At 35.8% G+C, this 22188-nt stretch overlaps 1 protein-coding gene across 1 annotated transcript; it reads right to left on the reverse strand.

Annotated features, from left to right (window-relative positions):
- Positions 1 to 1820: 1820 nt before the first annotated feature.
- On the reverse strand, positions 1821 to 21238 carry LOC117328803. Its single transcript, XM_033886358.1, has 5 exons — positions 21222 to 21238; positions 8149 to 8315; positions 6721 to 6813; positions 4849 to 4962; positions 1821 to 2187 (listed from the first exon to the last, which is right to left on the reverse strand). Exons 1-5 carry the CDS (start codon positions 21234 to 21236, stop codon positions 1905 to 1907), a joined length of 672 nt encoding a protein of 223 aa, XP_033742249.1. The 5' UTR covers positions 21237 to 21238; the 3' UTR covers positions 1821 to 1904.
- Positions 21239 to 22188: the final 950 nt, after the last annotated feature.

Below are 22188 nucleotides of genomic sequence, written 5' to 3' on the forward strand. Positions count from 1 at the left end.
ACATAGCCAAAGTATACAGTGTCATATTATGTATATACATCCAAAATATAAAGTTATTGAAGAAAAATGACGCGTCTCCCCAAGTCATGAGTTTACAAAACCCTGATATACACAGGTTGAGTTTCAACATGCTGTATCAAATTAAATTGCTACATTTTCTCGAAAGTTTTTGATGGATTGATAAAATAAAAACTCAATGAATGTTGTGTATGAATTTCAGGCTGAAGAAATAAGGAATTCTGCCTCTAAAATTCGACTCAAACTTAGGGAGACAGTGTTTCTGTCGCCCTAATTCTGGTGTCTCCCTAAGTCATATATTTTATATGTTTTCTGTCTCCCTAACTCCGAATCACGAGTATATATATATATATATGAATTGCCAAAGTGGCATATATATTAAAAGATGGTGTGAGTATTGTATGTGTGAATTTTAATTGTCATTTTAGATATTAGGTATACTTAATGTGCATCAGGTCTGGTTTGTAAAAGTTTTGTATTCCCGCGTCTTGTGCTTACATTTACGTAATGTTCAGTTTCCCGCGTCTTGTACATGTACCTTGTGTTGCCCGTGTATGTCATGTATATGTTGTCACGTGACTGAGTGTACCCGACCTGTAGGACCGCGCCACCCGTGGACTATCACATCAGCGACACACGGGTGAGGACGTATATACATGCACGGCTTGACTGTTGACTATCTGCCAGATTATTGTTAAAGGATAAAGTAAGTTTAAAGTATAAATTTCTAATTATAATAGAGAAGTTGTATAACTGTATTTCTATTTTCTATTGTTGAATATAAATATATATCTAGTGGGGTCCTCCGTTGTGCTTTTTACAACGAGAGGCCGTATTCTATCTTTAGAATAAAGTAAGTTCTGGTAATTTTAAATGGTTTTATTTATTATATTTAGTAAAATGGATAGCGTTAACTTGAAGCGGGTTATTTATTTTTGGCTTTCTTTTCCTTAACAGAACGCTTGTGTGCTCGTAATTTATACTTTGTCTACGAGTCCCGTAATATTATCGGGAGAGGAACCCCTGTCCAAGGGATAGGGTATGTATGTTATTTCTAGTGTAGGGTAATTGTAATGTAATATGTAACATGTATAATATAGCCGTTATGGACTTTTATGTAGTTTAATTGTCCAGAATTGTATATCCTCTGAAGATATGTATAAATTGTAAAAAGAGGCTGTAAATGTATCGTAATGTAAAGCGCATTAGGTATTGTGAATTGTAGTTTTAAAATTGTGTATTTGTATGTTTTTACAGGGTTTTTACCTGGAGAATAAAGTGTAAACCAAACTATGGCTTTTTGGATTCTCTATAACCCGTGGCAGGCATGAGCACCCTGTTACACATGTACACCTATATTTCCTACAGGAAGATCGACTCGTATGTCAATCAAAGATAGACACTTGTTGGTTTATAACTGTAGGTCTTAAAAGCTATCATTGTTAGGACACTGTTTTTATTTTATTTACTTAATGGTGTTAATAAGATTGCTTTGGGAGAAAAAAACTACTCACGAGTACTGTGCATTCTTTTGTTATTATAGTGCACTATCATTTGTTAGCATGAACATATAATTAAGTTTTACTATAAAACCTAACAGTAGATATTCTGAAAAACGTCATCTGTTTAGTAATACTATGTAACATCGGACCCGGCACAGTCAACTAAAAGTTAGTAGGAATGTAAGAAAAGGTCGTTGAGAAATTAAGAATAGTGAATTTGATACATTGTTTGCGTATTTCATCTTGAATAAGTAGTCAGTATCGGTATAAAATGATGTTCTGACTAACACAACACAATGAAATGTTGCTATATAAGGCTTTATTACATGAAGTTATACATTAGACAGGACACGGTGATGATATTAACGTGTGTTAGGGAGACTTCTAACACGTTCTACAGGAGCAAGCCACCGGGAAGGGGTCATCTCTGAAGGCGAAGTATCCTCTTATTGTCCTGTGTTCTCTTGTAAAAATCCCGCCAGAACCAGACCCCTCAGGCGTACTTATGCCATCAAGAACCGCGAAATCAAAATCTTCAGGACCAATTTCAATCAAATCTCTGTTATCGGCCAAGGGTCCATCATAGTAATAGTTACAGTAAATGAGATACCTCCTACGTACATATACACTTGGTACACACCTGGTGTTGCGCCCACAACATTGTTCACTGTAAATACATAATTATCAATATTAGGAGTAAACAATTATAAATGAATACATACAAGCATTTATACAATGTGTACCGACCATAATCAAAGTCTTGTTTCTGTTCTGACTGGTCATTACCAATAACATTCTGAAAAAATATTTCGATATGAAACTATTTACTGGAACAACTATGTTTGTTTGTACCATACGCTTGTGTGTATACCAGAGTTGTGTTTTATCGTAGTGCTGTTTCACGTCATCCATTTCAATTTCCCTACTGATAAAAACGCCTGTTTCTACCACAATAGATGGGGGTTATTCAACTCCCAAGGCATGACATAACCATTACAACTGTTGAATAACAAACTCTAAATGCGTTTTGTTTGGTTGACACGGTGACATTTGACCGGGACTATGTTTTTAATCACATGGTTCGATGCACTTTGATTGGCTAACACTTGAAGTCCGCTTTACGATGTCCTAGAAATGATAACGCAAAAGAAGTAGTTCGCAGTTGTTTTGTTATATTCTTAAAAATATATATAGATTCTTATCAATTCATTGCTTTGAGAAAATAAACCTATTTATAATGTTGTTATGATTTGTAATAAATTGTAATAATTTCATACAATACGAATTTGTCAGTTTTGCATATTAATTAGCGGTATTTTAACTTAGGTCATATCCTTACACCACATCTGATATGAAGAACACATGTTGATACAAAACAGGTTATTTCATTCTCAGAATAGCTTTTCTATTGTGGTAGAAACAGGTCACACAAACTCGTGGTTGTATATGACATTTCTTTCATTCTCGTTAGTGATTTTTCAAAACGTTAAAAAAAAACACTTGCTAAAGCTCGTGTTTTTATAACTTAAACAAAACTAACTCGAGTAAAGAAATACCATATACAACAACCACTCATTGTGTAACCTCTATTTGTACCTCAAAGAGGGATGTTATTCAACCTCCAATGCATGAAATAAGATATACAACTGTTGAATAACAAACAGTTTATACCACAGGCGCGATAAACTCTACACGCGTTTTGATTGGTCGACACGGCGACCTTTGACAGGTTTACTTTTTAATCATGTGGTCCAACAGGTTATGATTAACTAACACGTGAAGGCCACTTCACGTTGAGCGACCTCGGTTAAGACTCGAGAGTCAACTATTTACTTTAGTCAGACGGTTCCTTATAATGTGATTACATATGCGTACCAACAACAACAATTCCCTTAGCCACTGCATCACTTCTCATAGGAAAAACTCAACTCTTGTATAAATAAATTTGCTTATATTTATTGGTAACTAGCGATAGGTATACGCCGACACATTTTACGAATACTCGAACTCATACACTCATTCACACATTACAACATCATGTATGTACTATAGACTTCAAATTCCCCACTGTGAAAATCATAAGAATTATGAAATGCAATACATATATTTTACCAATTAATCCTGTATACATGTATGCCATCTTATATAAAAATAAGCAATTACTTGGTCTCGGATATTAATTTGCGTATACACGTGTGTCGCCTCTGGTCTACCCTCGCTGAATGACACACGTTATACCTAACACTGTCAACTGCACGTGCAAATACCATGACGCCACCTATGAGAAAACTCGCAACCTAAGGGAAAATAATTTCCGTCTAATTCGCTCCGCTCAAACCACGGAAATTTTATATCACTGCCATGCTTCCAAATGGTGACGCATGTGCAAACGAAGGTATTTGCTGTAGTCGAACTCTTCTAACCCAGGGTCGGATATGGGTTGATGGAGTCAGGTCATATGATGTCACTATAATCGGAACTCCTGTTGATCGATTGTTATTAGAGTAAATATAAGTCGAGTCTCAACTCGAGTACTAAGCTAAGTCGCCCGGTATGATTGCTATGATTGACAATAAATTGTAATATTTGTACATATTTTCGAAATTGTCAGTTTTGCATATTAATTGGCGGCTTTTCACTTCGGATCATATCCTTATATACCACGTGATATTATGAAAAGAACACACGTTGACACAAGACAGGTCAATTTATCCTCAAAATTACTTCCCTGTCGCAGTAAAAACGGGCCACACAAACCCGTGGTTGTTGTATATGACCATTCCTTCGCTAAAGTTAATGTTTTTGCAAACTTGAAAACCATTAGCTATGTTACCTCTTGTTTACCATATATATAGTGAACACCGTATTCTGTTATTGTCACGTTTATAATAAACGATCTCGTGCTAAAACAAATGATACTTAAATACAGAGCTACGGTGGTCTATTGGTAGGATGCAGGGCTGTGTGACCGAAGGATCGCTATGTTCGAGTCCCGGCAACGGCACTGTGTTGTATCCTTGAACATCCGCTGTGTTCCAGTCGACTTATTTGTAAATGAGTACATGGTAGGACAGTGCATGGTAGCACCGACTGTTTACCCCCCAGGGATTTGAGAACGAGATTGGCTGGTTGCGTAATGCCCAATATCTACGGATAATAATTAGTGAATCGCTGTGAGACGGCTATGTTGCGGTGATAAGCTCCAAATTGTTATTCGTATGTCATGTATTTTGTATATCGATATTTGACATCATCTTGTGTGTAACAATGTTAATATACATAGTAATACATTGCGTCATCAAATTATCGTTTGATAGTTTAAACTTACCTACAACACTCTGCCTTATACATGTCTGGTGCGACAATCCAACACAGTGTGTTTCCATTATCCTTCCACATTCCAAGAATATCTTTCATTTTTTGTTTACAAATGGGTCTGCCTCTGGAATAACAGGACGCAAAACGTGTTCAGGTTATTTAAACTCTTAGAAACTTTCATTTGTATCACTGAATACTATTAAGAGATAGAGATTACTACGTGTTATAAAATCACAACAGTAAATACATCTATCACACGGTTTCGGAAAATCATGTGGAAAATAAAATTGAACAAACGTCACTAGGTATGATATGTCCGTGCTATATTTGATGCTGTAAGCTATTCTTTGAATATTTTAAAATCCTTCCCCTAACAATGTCCTTATCAACCGGATTCAGTTTGATACTTCTATATTCCGCTACACACATATCAGATTTCCATCTTGTTTAACAGCTGCAGAAAAGATCACCAGGTTAAGAAAATAGCCTACATAATTAGGATGACCTTATATTTCATTTGTGGAAGCATACATTCAAAAAGCAACACAATTATACAAAACAAAACACTATCCTTTAAGTACAACACTTGTATTTCTGACTTATTAAGCATCCCTCGTTTGCTCATCGAAATATAGTCGTTCTAAACTCAAACACTTACTTACAACCATTATATCTTGTGTGAGTATGTGTTTAAACAGTCTGTAGTCAAAACATGAGGTTACTGTTGCTGTGGATATGTATTTAAACAGTCTGTAGTCAAAACATGAGGTTACTGTTGCTATGGATATGTATTTAAACAGTCTGTAGTCATAACATAAGGTTACTGTTGCTATGGATACATATTCGAGGTCCTCGCTCTAGCGACTTCACTTACAATCATTATATCTTAAACAATTTTACATTTCAACCACCTTGGGCTAAAATGAGTCTAAATGACTCATTACGTACCTGTTTTTCCTGAAAGTTCACACATTTATTAGTAATAATCACCACGTACAATTTAACGTTTTAACTAACTGAGGTCAAAAAAGAGGCAACTATAACTATAAATAGATTATCGATGCCCTTGCTCTACTTTCTTATTCAGTTTTACCTGATTGTGCTGAAATGTGCGTTTAGCTACCTTGGATTTAAAATTACGTTTGTGTTACTATTGATATGTCATTGAATGTAATGCTTATGGACTCATTGATTTCTTGATTTCCCTGAAACTTTAAACACTTAATCTCATTAATTCCTTCTTGCATAAGTACACGTTTCACCCACCTAAAGTCGAAAAGGTGGCAACTTTTACTATGAATATCTTTTACGATATCATGACTTCCTTAATTTTTTCAAAGTCAGGAAACTCCATACGCTTCAACACCATCATATTTTTCGGTAATTTTTCGTTTTAACTTACTACAGTTAAGATTAAAAGAGTGTCGATACTCACTATCCCAAAATTGATTATAGCTGATACTATGGTTTCTTCAAGACATTGATGTCACTGCTACTATAGGTAGATGATCATTGTTTTCGCTCTACCAACTTTGTTTATTAGTGGATAGTTCTGTTGTTATTTCACAGTCTTCCTCTCAACTACATCTCTTGTTATGATATTAAGCAGTGTCTTCTTGAACGGCATTATGATTCAACCATAGTACCATCATTTGTTGTGTATTGGTCAATGTTGATAAGCGAAGGAATTCATATCGCTTGGTATATCTTGTTGAAAATGTCTGATTGAGATATGGTATTGCAGCAATCATAAGATAGTAAAATTGACAATATGTGAACGTCAAACATCTGTCTCAAATAAACTATGGTCTCCGGGAGCATGAGGGACAAAAGGAAATACGCAAGTATCTGGTATTAACATGCGAGACAGCAACATACATACGCTTCGATATCATTCGAGCCATCAGGTTTGCTGGTGGCTCTGATGAAAACCTTGGCCATCCAGTTTATTCGAAGATCCTTTCGAAGTCGATCACTATCGGAAATAAAGATCACAAACATTAAACAAAATGGCCGACATGCGGTGATCTTTGATTTTAACAGATGAAGTTTGTTATGACTATTTCTTGAGCAGTCCTTGCGGTATTTTTTTCTCTTACTTTGAAAATAGGATCCCCTTGGTCGTTAGTTATGTCTGTTCAATTCTGTGTCTAATCTAGACAAAGTATGACGGCCATGTTGGACTATATATTGAGAAGCATTGAGAGGACTTAGAAGGAAGTACGCTTTGGTCCCCAGTTGTGTCCATTCGATTTTGAGTCTGATCTGGAAACAAAATGTCCGATAGGCCGCCATCTTGGATTTTGACAGTTTATGTTTCATTTTGTTATTTCTTGAGAAGAACTTTTAGGTAGGTTCCCCTTGGTCCCTAGTTTTATCCATGTGATTTACCTCTGATTGCGAACAAAATGGCCGAATGAAGCTATTAGGGCATTGTAATGGTGTCAAAGGAGTCGGCAGACTTAAGGTCAAGGTTTTTTTTATCAAACGTTAATGTCATATTTTGTATTTGTTTACTAATCAATATTTCGTTAAGACGTGAAGCAAAGTTGGTCGTAATTAATGGATGAAATGTTGAGGACATGGTGTAGAGGTCAAGGTCAATTGTTTGCTATGATTAAACTTTTTGTTGGAACATCATGAATCAAAGTTGATGGAAATTGAAACAAGGAGATTTCTTGTAAAATGTTAAGATCACTGGGACAAAGGTCAAGGTCAAATTTTGCATATTTTCACTAATGAACATTTTGTAAAGACATAATGAAGCGAAGTTGGTTGGAATTAAACAAGGAACCAGATATCAAGGTCTCTTGGTCAAATGTAAAGGGCATTCGGTTGAAAAGGTCATGGACAACATGGATATTCGAATATGACCCTGGTTCTTAGTGGGTGACTTATTAAAGATTTCAATCAAACAAACATCTAACAAAAGAGTTTTATATATATATATATATTTCCATTCATGTTAGCCGAACAGATATTGAGGTGGATGTGCATAATGTATAGTTTGCTCCCTTGTCACATGTTGGATCATCTAATTATTTACCAATTAGGAAGCGAATACATTTAAGGTGGTTAAACAGTCACGGACAGATTCATTAGAAGGCAAATCATCGGTTTACTGCCATCTTACTCGAACAAATCCTTTGAGAAATGAAGTGATCAGTACCAAACAAGTTGTTCATCTCTGGTAGATGATCGGTATCAAATGTTCTTCTTAGCATTTTTTCTCCTTTAACAGTTACATAATTTCGATGGATTTCCTAATTTCACAAAAAAACATTCTAGGTATTAACATAGAAGTACTTACTAAAAATATTCAAATTCTTCTGTCCGCAGCGGCTCATCAATAAGATCTTTAACATCTATCTTATTAGGATCCTTATAAATACATCCACATCTATAGCCCCAACAACGATGACGATCAAATGTGTCTTGCGAGCAAACAACGCTGGCGACAATTGCTATCAGGCAGATCTGTAGAGTATAATAATGTTCTAATATTCTGTGTTAATTATGTAAATACAGATGCAATTCTGAAATATACGAATAATATACAACATACAAACAGCAGTAGGGTAGATAAAATACAACAGTTGTAACATAGATAACATACAGACAGTGGTAAAGTAGATATCAAACAGAACGTGGTAACGGAGATAACATACAGACAATGGTAACGTAGACAACATACAGACAGTAGTAACGTAGATCACATACAGACAGTGGTAACGTAGATAACATACAGACAGTGGTAACGTAGATAACATACAGACAGTTGTAACCTAGATAACATACAGACAGTGGTAGATAACATACAGACAGTGGTAACGTAGATCACATACAGACAGTGGTAACGTAGATAACATACAGACAGTGGTAACGTAGATAACATACAGACAGTGGTAACCTAGATAACATACAGACAGTGGTATATAACATACAGACAGTGGTAACGTAGATAGCATACAGACAGTGGTATATAACATACAGACAGTGGTAACGTAGATAACATACATACAGTGGTAACATAGATAACATACAGACAGTGGTAATGTGGATAACATACAGACAGTGGTAACGTAGATAACATACAGACAATGGCAACGTAGACAACATACAGACAGTGGTAACGTAGATAACATACAGACAGTGGTAACCTAGATAACATACAGACAGTGGTAACCTAGATAACATACAGACAGTGGTAACCTAGATAACATACAGACAGTGGTAGATAACAGACAGACAGTGGTAACGTAGATAACGTACAGACAGTGGTAAGGTAGAAAACATACAGACAGTGGTAACATAGATAACATACAGACAGTGGTAACGTAGATAACATACAGACAGTAGTCGGGTAGATTACAGACAGACAGTGGTAACGTAGATAACATACAGACAGTGGTAAGGTAGATAACATACAGACAGTGGTAACGTAGATAACATACAGACAGTGGTAACGTAGATAACATATAGACAGTTGTAAAATAGATAACATACAGACAGTGGTTAGGTAGATAACATGCAGACGGTGGTTATACAGAAAACATACAGACAGTGGTAAGGTAGATAACATACAGAACGTGGTAACGAAGATAACATACAGACAGTGGTTAGGTAGATAACATACAGACAGTGGTAACGTAGATAACCTACAGACAGTGGTAAGGTAAATAACATACAGACAGTGGTAACGTAGATAACACACAGACAGTGGTAACGTAGATAACCTACAGACAGTGGTAAGGTAGATAACATACAGACAGTGGTAAGGTAGATAACATACAGACAATGGTAACGTAGATAACATACAGACAGTGGTAACGTAGATAACATACAGACAGTGGTAACATAGATAACATGCAGACAGTGGTAACCTAGATAACATACAGTCAGTGGTAGATAACATACAGACAGTGGTAATGTAGATAACATACAGACAGTGGTAAGGTAGATAACATACAGACAGTGGTTAGGTAGATAACATACAGACAGTGGTAAGGTAGATAACATACAGACAGTGGTAAGGTAGATAACATACAGACAGTGGTAGATAACATACAGACAGTGGTAAGGTAGATAACATACAGACAGTGGTAACGTAGATAACATACAGACAGTGGTATATAACATACAGACAGTGGTAACGTAGATAACATACAGACAATGGTAACGTAGACAACATACAGACAGTGGTAACGTAGATAACATACAGACAGTGGTAAAGTAGATAACATACAGACAGTGGTAACGTAGATAACATACAGACAGTGGTAAGGTAGATAACATACAGAAAGTGGTAACGTAGATAACATACAGACAGTGGTAACGTAGATAACATACAGACAGTGGTAACGTAGATAACATACAAACAGTGGTAAGGTAGATAACATACAGAGAGTGGTAATGTAGATAACATACAGACAGTGGTAAAATAGATAACATACAGACAATGGTAAGGTAGATAACATACTGACAGTGGTAAGGTAGATAACATACAGACAGTGGTAAAATAGATAACATACAGAAAATGGGAAGGTAGATAACATACAGACAGTGGTAACGTAGATACCATAAAGACAGTGGTAAAATAAATAACATAAAGACAGTGGTAAAACAGATAACATACAGACAGTGGTAAGGTAGATAACATACAGACAGTGGTAACGTAGATAACATACAGACAGTGGTAACGTAGATAACATACAGACAGTGGTAACTTAAATAACATACAGACAGTGGTAACGTAGATAACATACAGACAGTGGTAGGTAGATAACATACAGACAGTGGCAACGTAGATAACATACAGACAGTGGTCGGGTAGATAACAGACAGACAGTGGTAACGTAGATAACATACAGACAGTGGTAAGGTAGAAAACATATAGACAGTGGTAACGTAGATAACATACAGACAGTGGTAACGTAGATAACATACAGACAGTGGTCGGGTAGATTACAGACAGACAGTGGTAACGTAGATAGCATACAGACAGTGGTAAGGTAGATAACATACAGACAGTGGTAACGTAGATAACATACAGACAGTGGTATATAACATACAGACAGTGGTAACGTAGATAACATACAGACAATGGTAACGTAGACAACATACAGACAGTGGTAACGTAGATAACATACAGACAGTGGTAACGTAGATAACATACAGACAGTGGTAACGTAGATAATATACAGACAGTGGTAACGTAGATAACATAGGGACAGTGGTAACGTAGATAACATACAGAGAGTGGTAACGTAGATAACATACAGACAGTGGAAACGTAGATAACATACAAACAGTGGTAAGGTAGATAACATACAGACAGTGGTAATGTAGATAACATACAGACAGTGGTAAAATAGATAACATACAGACAATGGTAAGGTAGATAACATACAGACAGTGGTAAAGTAGATAACATACAGACAGTGGTAAAATAGATAACATAACGACAGTGGTAAAATAGATAACATACAGACAATGGTAAGCTAGATAACATACAGACAGTGGTAACGTAGATAACATACAGACAGTGGTATATAACATACAGACAGTGGTAACGTAGATAACATACAGACAGTGGTAACTTAAATAACATACAGACAGTGGTAACGTAGATAACATACAGACAGTGGTAGGTAGATAACATACAGACAGTGGTCGGGTAGATAACAGAGAGACAGTGGTAACGTAGATAACATACAGACAGTGGTAAGGTAGAAAACATACAGACAGTGGTAACGTAGATAAAATACAGACAGTGGTAACGTAGATAACATACAGACAGTGGTAAGGTAGATAACATACAAACAGTTGTAAGGTAGATAACATACAGACAGTGGTAACGTAGATAACATACAGAGAGTGGTAACGTAGATAACATACAGACAGTGGAAACGTAGATAACATACAAACAGTGGTAAGGTAGATAACATACAGACAGTGGTAATGTAGATAACATACAGACAGTGGTAAAATAGATAACATACAGACAATGGTAAGGTAGATAACATACAGACAGTGGTAGGTAGATAACATACACACAGTGGTCGGGTAGATAACAGACAGACAGTGGTAAAATAGATAACCCAACGACAGTGGTAAAATAGATAACATACAGACAATGGTAAGCTAGATAACATACAGACAGTGGTAACGTAGATAACATACAGACAGTGGTAAGGTAGATAACATACAGACAGTGGTAAAATAGATAACATACAGACAGTGGTAAAATAGATAAGCCAACGACAGTGGTAAAATAGATAACATACAGACAATGGTAAGCTATATAACATACAGACAGTGGTAACGTAGATAACATACAGACAGTGGTAAGGTAGATAACATACAGACAGTGGTAAAATAGATAACCCAACGACAGTGGTAAAATAGATAACATACAGACAATGGTAAGCTAGATAACATACAGACAGTGGTAACGTAGATAACATACAGACAGTGGTATATAACATACAGACAGTGGTAACGTAGATAACATACAGACAGTGGTAACTTAAATAACATACAGACAGTGGTAACGTAGATAACATACAGACAGTGGTAGGTAGATAACATACAGACAGTGGTCGGGTAGATAACAGACAGACAGTGGTAACGTAGATAACATACAGACAGTGGTAAGGTAGAAAACATACAGACAGTGGTAAGGTAGATAACATACAAACAGTGGTAAGGTAGATAACATACAGACAGTGGTAATGTAGATAACATACAGACAGTGGTAAAATAGATAACATACAGACAATGGTAAGGTAGATAACATACAGACAGTGGTAAGGTAGATAACATACAGACAGTGTTAAAATAGATAACATAACGACAGTGGTAAAATAGATAACATACAGACAATGGTAAGCTAGATAACATACAGACAGTGGTAACGTAGATAACATAAAGACAGTGGTAAGGTAGATAACATACAGACAGTGGTAACGTAGATAACATACAGACAGTGGTAAGGTAGATAACATACAGACAGTCGTATATAGCATACAGACAGTGGTAACGTAGATAACATACAGACAGTGGAAAGGTAGAAAACATACAAACAGTGGTAACGTAGATAACATACAGAAAGTGGTAACATAGATAACATACAGACAGTGGTAACGTAGATAACATACAGACAGTGGTAACGTAGATAACATACAGACAGTAGTAAGTTAGATAACATACAGACAGTGGTAACGTAGATAACATACAGACAGTGGTAAGGTAGATAACATACAGACAGTGGTAACGTAGATAACATACAGACAGTGGTAACGTAGATAACATACAGACAGTGGTAACGTAGATAACATACAGACAGTGGTAACGTAGATAACATACAGACAGTGGTATATAACATACAGACAGTGGTAACGTAGATAACATACAGACAGTGGTAACTTAAATAACATACAGACAGTGGTAACGTAGATAACATACAGACAGTGGTAGGTAGATAACATACAGACAGTGGTCGGGTAGATAACAGACAGACAGTGGTAACGTAGATAACATACAGACAGTGGTAAGGTAGAAAACATACAGACAGTGGTAAGGTAGATAACATACAAACAGTGGTAAGGTAGATAACATACAGACAGTGGTAATGTAGATAACATACAGACAGTGGTAAAATAGATAACATACAGACAATGGTAAGGTAGATAACATACAGACAGTGGTAAGGTAGATAACATACAGACAGTGTTAAAATAGATAACATAACGACAGTGGTAAAATAGATAACATACAGACAATGGTAAGCTAGATAACATACAGACAATGGTAACGTAGATAACATAAAGACAGTGGTAAGGTAGATAACATACAGACAGTGGTAACGTAGATAACATACAGACAGTGGTAAGGTAGATAACATACAGACAGTCGTATATAGCATACAGACAGTGGTAACGTAGATAACATACAGACAGTGGAAAGGTAGAAAACATACAAACAGTGGTAACGTAGATAACATACAGAAAGTGGTAACATAGATAACATACAGACAGTGGTAACGTAGATAACATACAGACAGTGGTAACGTAGATAACATACAGACAGTGGTAACGTAGATAACATACAGACAGTGGTAACGTAGATAACATACAGACAGTGGTAACGTAGATAACATACAGACAGTGGTATATAACATACAGACAGTGGTAACGTAGATAACATACAGACAGTGGTAACTTAAATAACATACAGACAGTGGTAACGTAGATAACATACAGACAGTGGTAGGTAGATAACATACAGACAGTGGCAACGTAGATAACATACAGACAGTGGTCGGGTAGATAACAGACAGACAGTGGTAACGTAGATAACATACAGACAGTGGTAAGGTAGAAAACATACAGACAGTGGTAACGTAGATAACATACAGACAGTGGTAACGTAGATAACATACAGACAGTGGTCGGGTAGATTACAGACAGACAGTGGTAACGTAGATAGCATACAGACAGTGGTAAGGTAGATAACATACAGACAGTGGTAACGTAGATAACATACAGACAGTGGTATATAACATACAGACAGTGGTAACGTAGATAACATACAGACAATGGTAACGTAGACAACATACAGACAGTGGTAACGTAGATAACATACAGACAGTGGTAACGTAGATAACATACAGACAGTGGTAACGTAGATAACATACAGACAGTGGTAACGTAGATAACATACAGACAGTGGTAACGTAGATAACATACAGACAGTGGTAACGTAGATAACATACAGACAGTGGTAACGTAGATAACATACAGACAGTGGTAACGTAGATAACATACAAACAGTGGTAAGGTAGATAACATACAGACAGTGGTAATGTAGATAACATACAGACAGTGGTAAAATAGATAACATACAGACAATGGTAAGGTAGATAACATACAGACAGTGGTAAGGTAGATAACATACAGACAGTGGTAAAATAGATAACATAACGACAGTGGTAAAATAGATAACATACAGACAATGGTAAGCTAGATAACATACAGACAGTGGTAACGTAGATAACATACAGACAGTGGTAAGGTAGAAAACATACAGACAGTGGTAACGTAGATAACATACAGACAGTGGTAACGTAGATAACATACAGACAGTGGTCGGGTAGATTACAGACAGACAGTGGTAACGTAGATAGCATACAGACAGTGGTAAGGTAGATAACATACAGACAGTGGTAACGTAGATAACATACAGACAGTGGTATATAACATACAGACAGTGGTAACGTAGATAACATACAGACAATGGTAACGTAGACAACATACAGACAGTGGTAACGTAGATAACATACAGACAGTGGTAACGTAGATAACATACAGACAGTGGTAACGTAGATAACATACAGACAGTGGTAACGTAGATAACATACAGACAGTGGTAACGCAGATAACATACAGAGAGTGGTAACGTAGATAACATACAGACAGTGGTAACGTAGATAACATACAAACAGTGGTAAGGTAGATAACATACAGACAGTGGTAATGTAGATAACATACAGACAGTGGTAAAATAGATAACATACAGACAATGGTAAGGTAGATAACATACAGACAGTGGTAAGGTAGATAACATACAGACAGTGGTAAAATAGATAACATAACGACAGTGGTAAAATAGATAACATACAGACAATGGTAAGCTAGATAACATACAGACAGTGGTAACGTAGATAACATACAGACAGTGGTAACGTAGATAACATACAGACAGTGGTATATAACATACAGACAGTGGTAACGTAGATAACATACAGACAGTGGTAACGTAAATAACATACAGACAGTGTTAACGTAGATAACATACAGACAGTGGTAGGTAGATAACATACAGAAAGTGGTCGGGTAGATAACAGACAGACAGTGGTAACGTAGATAACATACAGACAGTGGTAAGGTAGAAAACATACAGACAGTGGTAACGTAGATAAAATACAGACAGTGGTAACGTAGATAACATACAGACAGTGGTAAGGTAGATAACATGCAAACAGTGGTAAGGTAGATAACATACAGACAGTGGTAATGTAGATAACATACAGACAGTGGTAAAATAGATAACATACAGACAATGGTAAGGTAGATAACATACAGACAGTGGTAAGGTAGATAACATACAGACAGTGGTAAGGTAGAAAACATACAGACAGTGGTAACGTAGATAACATACAGAAAGTGGTAACGTAGATAACATACAGACAGTGGTCGGGTAGATTACAGACAGACAGTGGTAACGTAGATAACATACAGACAGTGGTAACGTAGATAACATACAGACAGTGGTAACGTAGATAACATACAGACAGTGGTAAGTTAGATAACATACAGACAGTGGTAACTTAGATAACATACAGACAGTGGTAACGTAGATAACATACAGACAGTGGTAGGTAGATAACATACAGACAGTGGCAACGTAGATAACATAGAGACAGTGGTAAAATAGATAACATACAGACAGTGGTAACTTAGACAACATACAGACAGTGGTAGGGTAGGAAACATACAGAGAGTGGTAAATAACATACAGACAGTGGTAAGGTAGATAACATACAGACAGTGGTAAGGTAGATAACATACAGACAGTGGTATATAACATACAGACAGTGGTAACGTAGAAAACATACAGACACTGTTAACGTAGATAGCATACAGACAGTGGTAAGGTAGATAACATACAGACAGTGGTAACGTAGATAACATACAGACAGTGGTATATAACATACAGACAGTGGTAACGTAGATAACATACAGACAATGGTAACGTAGACAACATACAGACAGTGGTAACGTAGACAACATACAGACAGTGGTAACGTAGATAACATACAGACAGTGGTAACGGAGATAACATACAGACAGTGGTAACGTAGATAACATACAGACAGTGGTAACGTAGATAACATACAGACAGTGGTAACGTAGATAACATACAGACAGTGGTAACGTAGATAACATACAAACAGTGGTAAGGTAGATAACATACAGACAGTGGTAATGTAGATAACATACAGACAGTGGTAAGGTAGATAACATACAGACAGTGGTAAAATAGATAACATAACGACAGTGGTAAAATAGATAACATACAGACAATGGTAAGCTAGATAACATACAGACAGTGGTAAAATAGATAACATAACGACAGTGGTAAAATAGATAACATACAGACAATGGTAAGCTAGATAACATACAGACAGTGGTAACGTAGATAACCTACAGACAGTGGTAACGTAGATAACATACAGACAGTGGTAAGGTAGATAACATACAGACAGTGGTAACTTAGATAACATACAGACAGTGGTAAGGTAGATAACATACAGACAGTGGTAACGTAGATAACATACAGACAGTGGTAATGTAGATAACATACAGACAGTGGAAAGGTAGATAACATACAGACAGTGGTAACGTAGATAACATACAGACAGTGGTAACGTAGATAACATACAGACAGTGGTAAGTTAGATAACATACAGACAGTGGTAACTTAGGTAACATACAGACAGTGGTAACGTAGATAACATACAGACAGTGGTAGGTAGATAACATACAGACAGTGGCAACGTCGATAACATACAGACAGTGGTAAAATAGATAACATACAGACAGTGGTAATATAGATAACATACAGACAGTGGTAACGTAGATAACATACAGACAGTGGTAAAAAAGATAGCATACAGACAATGGTAGATAACATACAGACATTGGTAACGTAGATAGCATACAGACAGTGGTAACGTAGATAACATACAGACAGTGGTAACATAGATAACATACAGACAGTGGTAAGGTAGATAACATACAGACAGTGGTAAAATAGATAGCATACAGACAGTGGTAGATAACATACAGACAGTGGTAACGTAGATAACATACAGACAGTGGTAGGTAGATAACATACAGACAGTGGTAACATAGATAACATGCAGACAGTGGTAAAATAGATAACATACAGTCAGTGGTAGATAACATACAGTCAGTGGTAGATAACATACAGACAGTGGTAGATAACATACCGACAGTGGTAGATAACATACAGACAGTGGTAGATAACATACATACAGTGGTAACGTAGATAACATACAGACAGTGGTAACGTAGATAACATAGAGACAGTGGTAAAATAGATAACATACAGACAGTGGTAGATAACATACAGACAGTGGTAACGTAGATAACAAACAGACAGTGGTAAGGTAGATAACATACAGACAGTGGTAAGGTAGATAACATACAGACAGTGGTAAGGTAGATAACATAGAGACAGTGGTAAAATAGATAACATACAGACAGTGGTAAGGTAGATAACATAGAGACAGTGGTAACGTAGATAACCTACAGACAGTGGTAAGGTAGATAACCTACAGACAGTGGTAACGTAGATAACATACAGACAGTGGTAGGGTACATAACATATATGATGTAGACTTAAAAAGATTTAAACTAAACTTAATTTTGATAAAAATAATAAAACTTAAGTATTTGATATCAATTTTGAACAAAAGAGTTCTTATTTGGGTTTGGGTTATTTTATTAAATGTTCTATTGGTTTAAGAGAATATAAGAGTGCACACACCAAAAGGTAAAATACTTGTTAGAACAACTTTACTCATATCACAATTTAATCATCTATGTATCCCACTTCCAAATCCTAATGAACTGTATATTTAAAAAAAAAAATACAATCTGTTTCATGATTTTCTGTTGAACAGTAAACCTGATCAGGTAAAAAGGGACGTAATTATTTAAAACTATAAAGAAAGGGCTGCTATAATCTTTCATAACCGCTCTCAAAGCAACTTGGATCAGACGAACATGTATATATAATAAAGTAGGGAATGGGGATATTGATCTAGAATCATTTTCTGATAAGGAGAAATTAGCAAATACCGGAAATAAATATTTAAATGAGTAATCAAAACAATTGCAAAAATAGATTTTGAAGAGTTGTTGTAGAAGTTTGGTGTAAGACTCTAAGTACAAGCAATAAATACAAAACAAACATTCTTGAAAATCCAATATGGTATAACAGTGAAATCAAAATATATATAAAAGTAATTTTCAATAGTGCATCGATCCAAAAAAGAATACACTTTATTCATAACATCATGAAAAGAGATAAATCACTATACGGCTTTGATGCATTTTGTGAACAATTTGACATTTAACTATCACAGTATAAAAACAGCCATTTATCAATTTATCAGAAAAAAACCCATCAAATTTTAAACTTGTAAAATGTTACTCTTCTGTAAAACAGGCGCTCCGGAAAACTACACCATTTTACTACATGTAAATAAAATGAAGTTAAATCCGTTACTGAGAACAAATGGAGTCAAAATTTCAAAATTGATGAAGATAAATGGAAAGAAATACATACAAATATCATTTTAATACTTGGCTCAGTTCCAAACCTCAATGGCTGCAATTTAGAATTAACCACATAATCCTAACATCAAAAACTTTTTAATTCAAAATTAGAAAAATAGACAATAACTTGTGTGTATTCTGTAATATTCATCCTGAAACAATTATACGACGATATTTATATCATCAAATTTGATAGAACGTTTAAGGATCATTTTTATCACTAAAAACTTTGATCTTAGATTCGATAAATAGGCAAATCAATAAATTTACGAAGTTCAACCAGGATAACCTAATATTACTCATCATAAAACAATATGTTTACAAATCTAAATGCCTTGAATTAGAACTTATTTTGAACACTCTAAAAATAAACATCTAATTTAAGTAACATCAAAATTGAAATACATATTGATACACAAATACAGCGGTGGCTACAAATTAAGAATGAAAATTATAAAAAAAAAATGCCAGCATATCTTACCTAGGTTTGTTTTGTCCTTTCTGTTGTTGCAGGTTTTGTATATTTTTTGTTTATTTTTTATTCCAACGACATAATGACTATTCAATATATTGTTATCAATAAGAACCAATTAGTCTAGTTTTGTGGAGTGTAATTGTGGGAGTATAAATGTGAATGTTTTGTCTTAATACATGTATTGTGTATATTTCATGTTTTGTAAAAAAACAAATATATTGAAAGTAAATAGAATATGAATTATGAAAAAACTACGTTACTTTCATATGTTAATTGATGAAGCCGATGATTATACATGTTAATACTACTTCGCTACTTTATGTTTTTATCATCGACTACAGATTGTCCAGCTAAACTCTCTACAAAAAGCGAAATCAACGATAAACAAGTACTAATTGTAATGGGGAACCATTACAGAAATCCCTCCAAACGCCCCCGCAGTGTACCATAATGTTCGGCATCCCTCAATATCCCTATATACCAAATTTCATTGAAATCGAACAACATCTAAATTTCGACCAATCAGAAACCTCCGAATGATTGATATGGCAACGAAACCCGCTCAGTTGATTCTGCAGTCCCCTAATACCCCTTCAAACCAAATTTCATCAAAATCAGACAATATGTAATTTGGACCAATCAGAGGCCAGGAAATGGCGGCAATTTTGTGAAAATGTGAAAGTGAGGTTACGGGAGTGACCGGTGTCCCACGATGTACCTACATACAAAATTTCAGCAAAATCGGACAATATCTCAATTTCGACCAATCAGAACCTCCATTTCGTTTCCCTGGCAACACAGGTTTTCGAAAGTGGTACCATTTTGTTCGGCTTCCCTCAAAGCCCCTTTATACCAATTTTCGCCAAAAGCCGATAGTATGTAAATTTGAACCAATCAGAGGCCAGGAAATGGGGGTCATTTTGTTAAAATATGACAGTGAGGTTACGAGAGTGACCGGTGTCCGATGATGTACATGTACATACATACCAAATTTCATCAAAATCGGACAATATCTCAATAACGGCCAATCAGAAGCCTCCATTTAGTTTCCATGGCAACAAAGGGTTTCGAAAGAGGTACCATTGTGTTCGCCTTCCCTCAAAACCCCTGTATACCAATTTTCGCCAAAATTGGACAAGATCTAAATTCCAGCCAAATCAGAAGACTCGCTATGGCGGCCATTTTGTTTACTCGATCTCGAAAAAAAATTGGGCTCTTGCCCCATTCCTAACCCACCCATATACTCGTGCAAAGTTTCATTAGAATCCGGGGGACTTAATGAACCGCGATGGGAAATCGACAATGACAATGACAATGACAATGACATTTATGTACAACATATCAAGTAACGAATGGGGTGAAAGCTGAGAAAAAATGTATAAAGCTATTGAAGACATGGATAGATGAAATGCTAATGTTATATGATTAAACTATTGATTTAAGTATCAGACATTTAGGTACTCATATCATTGTACTTACCTGAAGGGACAACATCTTTGTTCACACGTTTGTTACCGATATAGCAAGATGAAAATTTATACCAAACTATCCCTATAATCATCCAATAAACTTGCTATACGTGTACAAGATTTATTCGAATTGCTTTTTTCAAAAATATTTAAAAACATGGAAATCACCTGTTTTGCCTAATGGTATTGGGGGCATGTTTTGCCAGTTAGAAGTTTTAAAGTAAAAAATATCAAACTGCCGGAAAGGTAGCTTCTGTTTAAGCGTAAGAACTATCTAATTGCCTCGAATTCATAAAATATCTTTTGTTTACATGCATCATTTTAAAGATAAAATCTAAAAGAAGTTTTACAAAAGCAAAACAACTGAAAGGCAAATACTAATTATAGTAAAGACCACTCAAACCCTAAGGGGAGGCTGGAGTTGGCTCCGAGTTCCGAGTTCCGAGTTCCGTTCAAATAAAACGGAACTAGGAACCAGTTCCGAGTTCCGTTTAAGTAAAACGGAACTAGGAACCACTCCCGAGTTCCGTTTAAGAAAAATGGAACTAGGATTTAGTTCCGAAATTCGTTCAAGAAAATATTCTATGTACTTTATCTCAATATGAGACCTGAATCTGAAGAAGAAGAAGTAATGTATATGATATTAGGTGCAAAGGAAGCTATCAGTCACGTATCAAATTAACGGGACTTGGTCCTAGTTCCCAGTTCCGTTTAAGATAAACGGAACTAGAAACCAGCTCCGTGTAGGAATTAGTTCCAAGTTTCCAAGAAGAAATAATGTATATACATGTATCCATGAGTGCAAAGGCTCGGGACTTGGTCCTACATAGGCAAAATGTCTTCATGCGCATGTGGGCTAATGTTGCGTCCCACTCTGTTCCTCATTAGTGTATATTTAAGAAATAATTAACGATGATTCGTGTATTGTTGCAGGATATACAACGAGGACGAGGATATTTTGCAATTAAATTAATAAC

Source organism: Pecten maximus, chromosome 6 (assembly GCF_902652985.1).
Source record: "Pecten maximus chromosome 6, xPecMax1.1, whole genome shotgun sequence".
Lineage (NCBI taxonomy): Eukaryota > Metazoa > Mollusca > Bivalvia > Pectinida > Pectinidae > Pecten > Pecten maximus.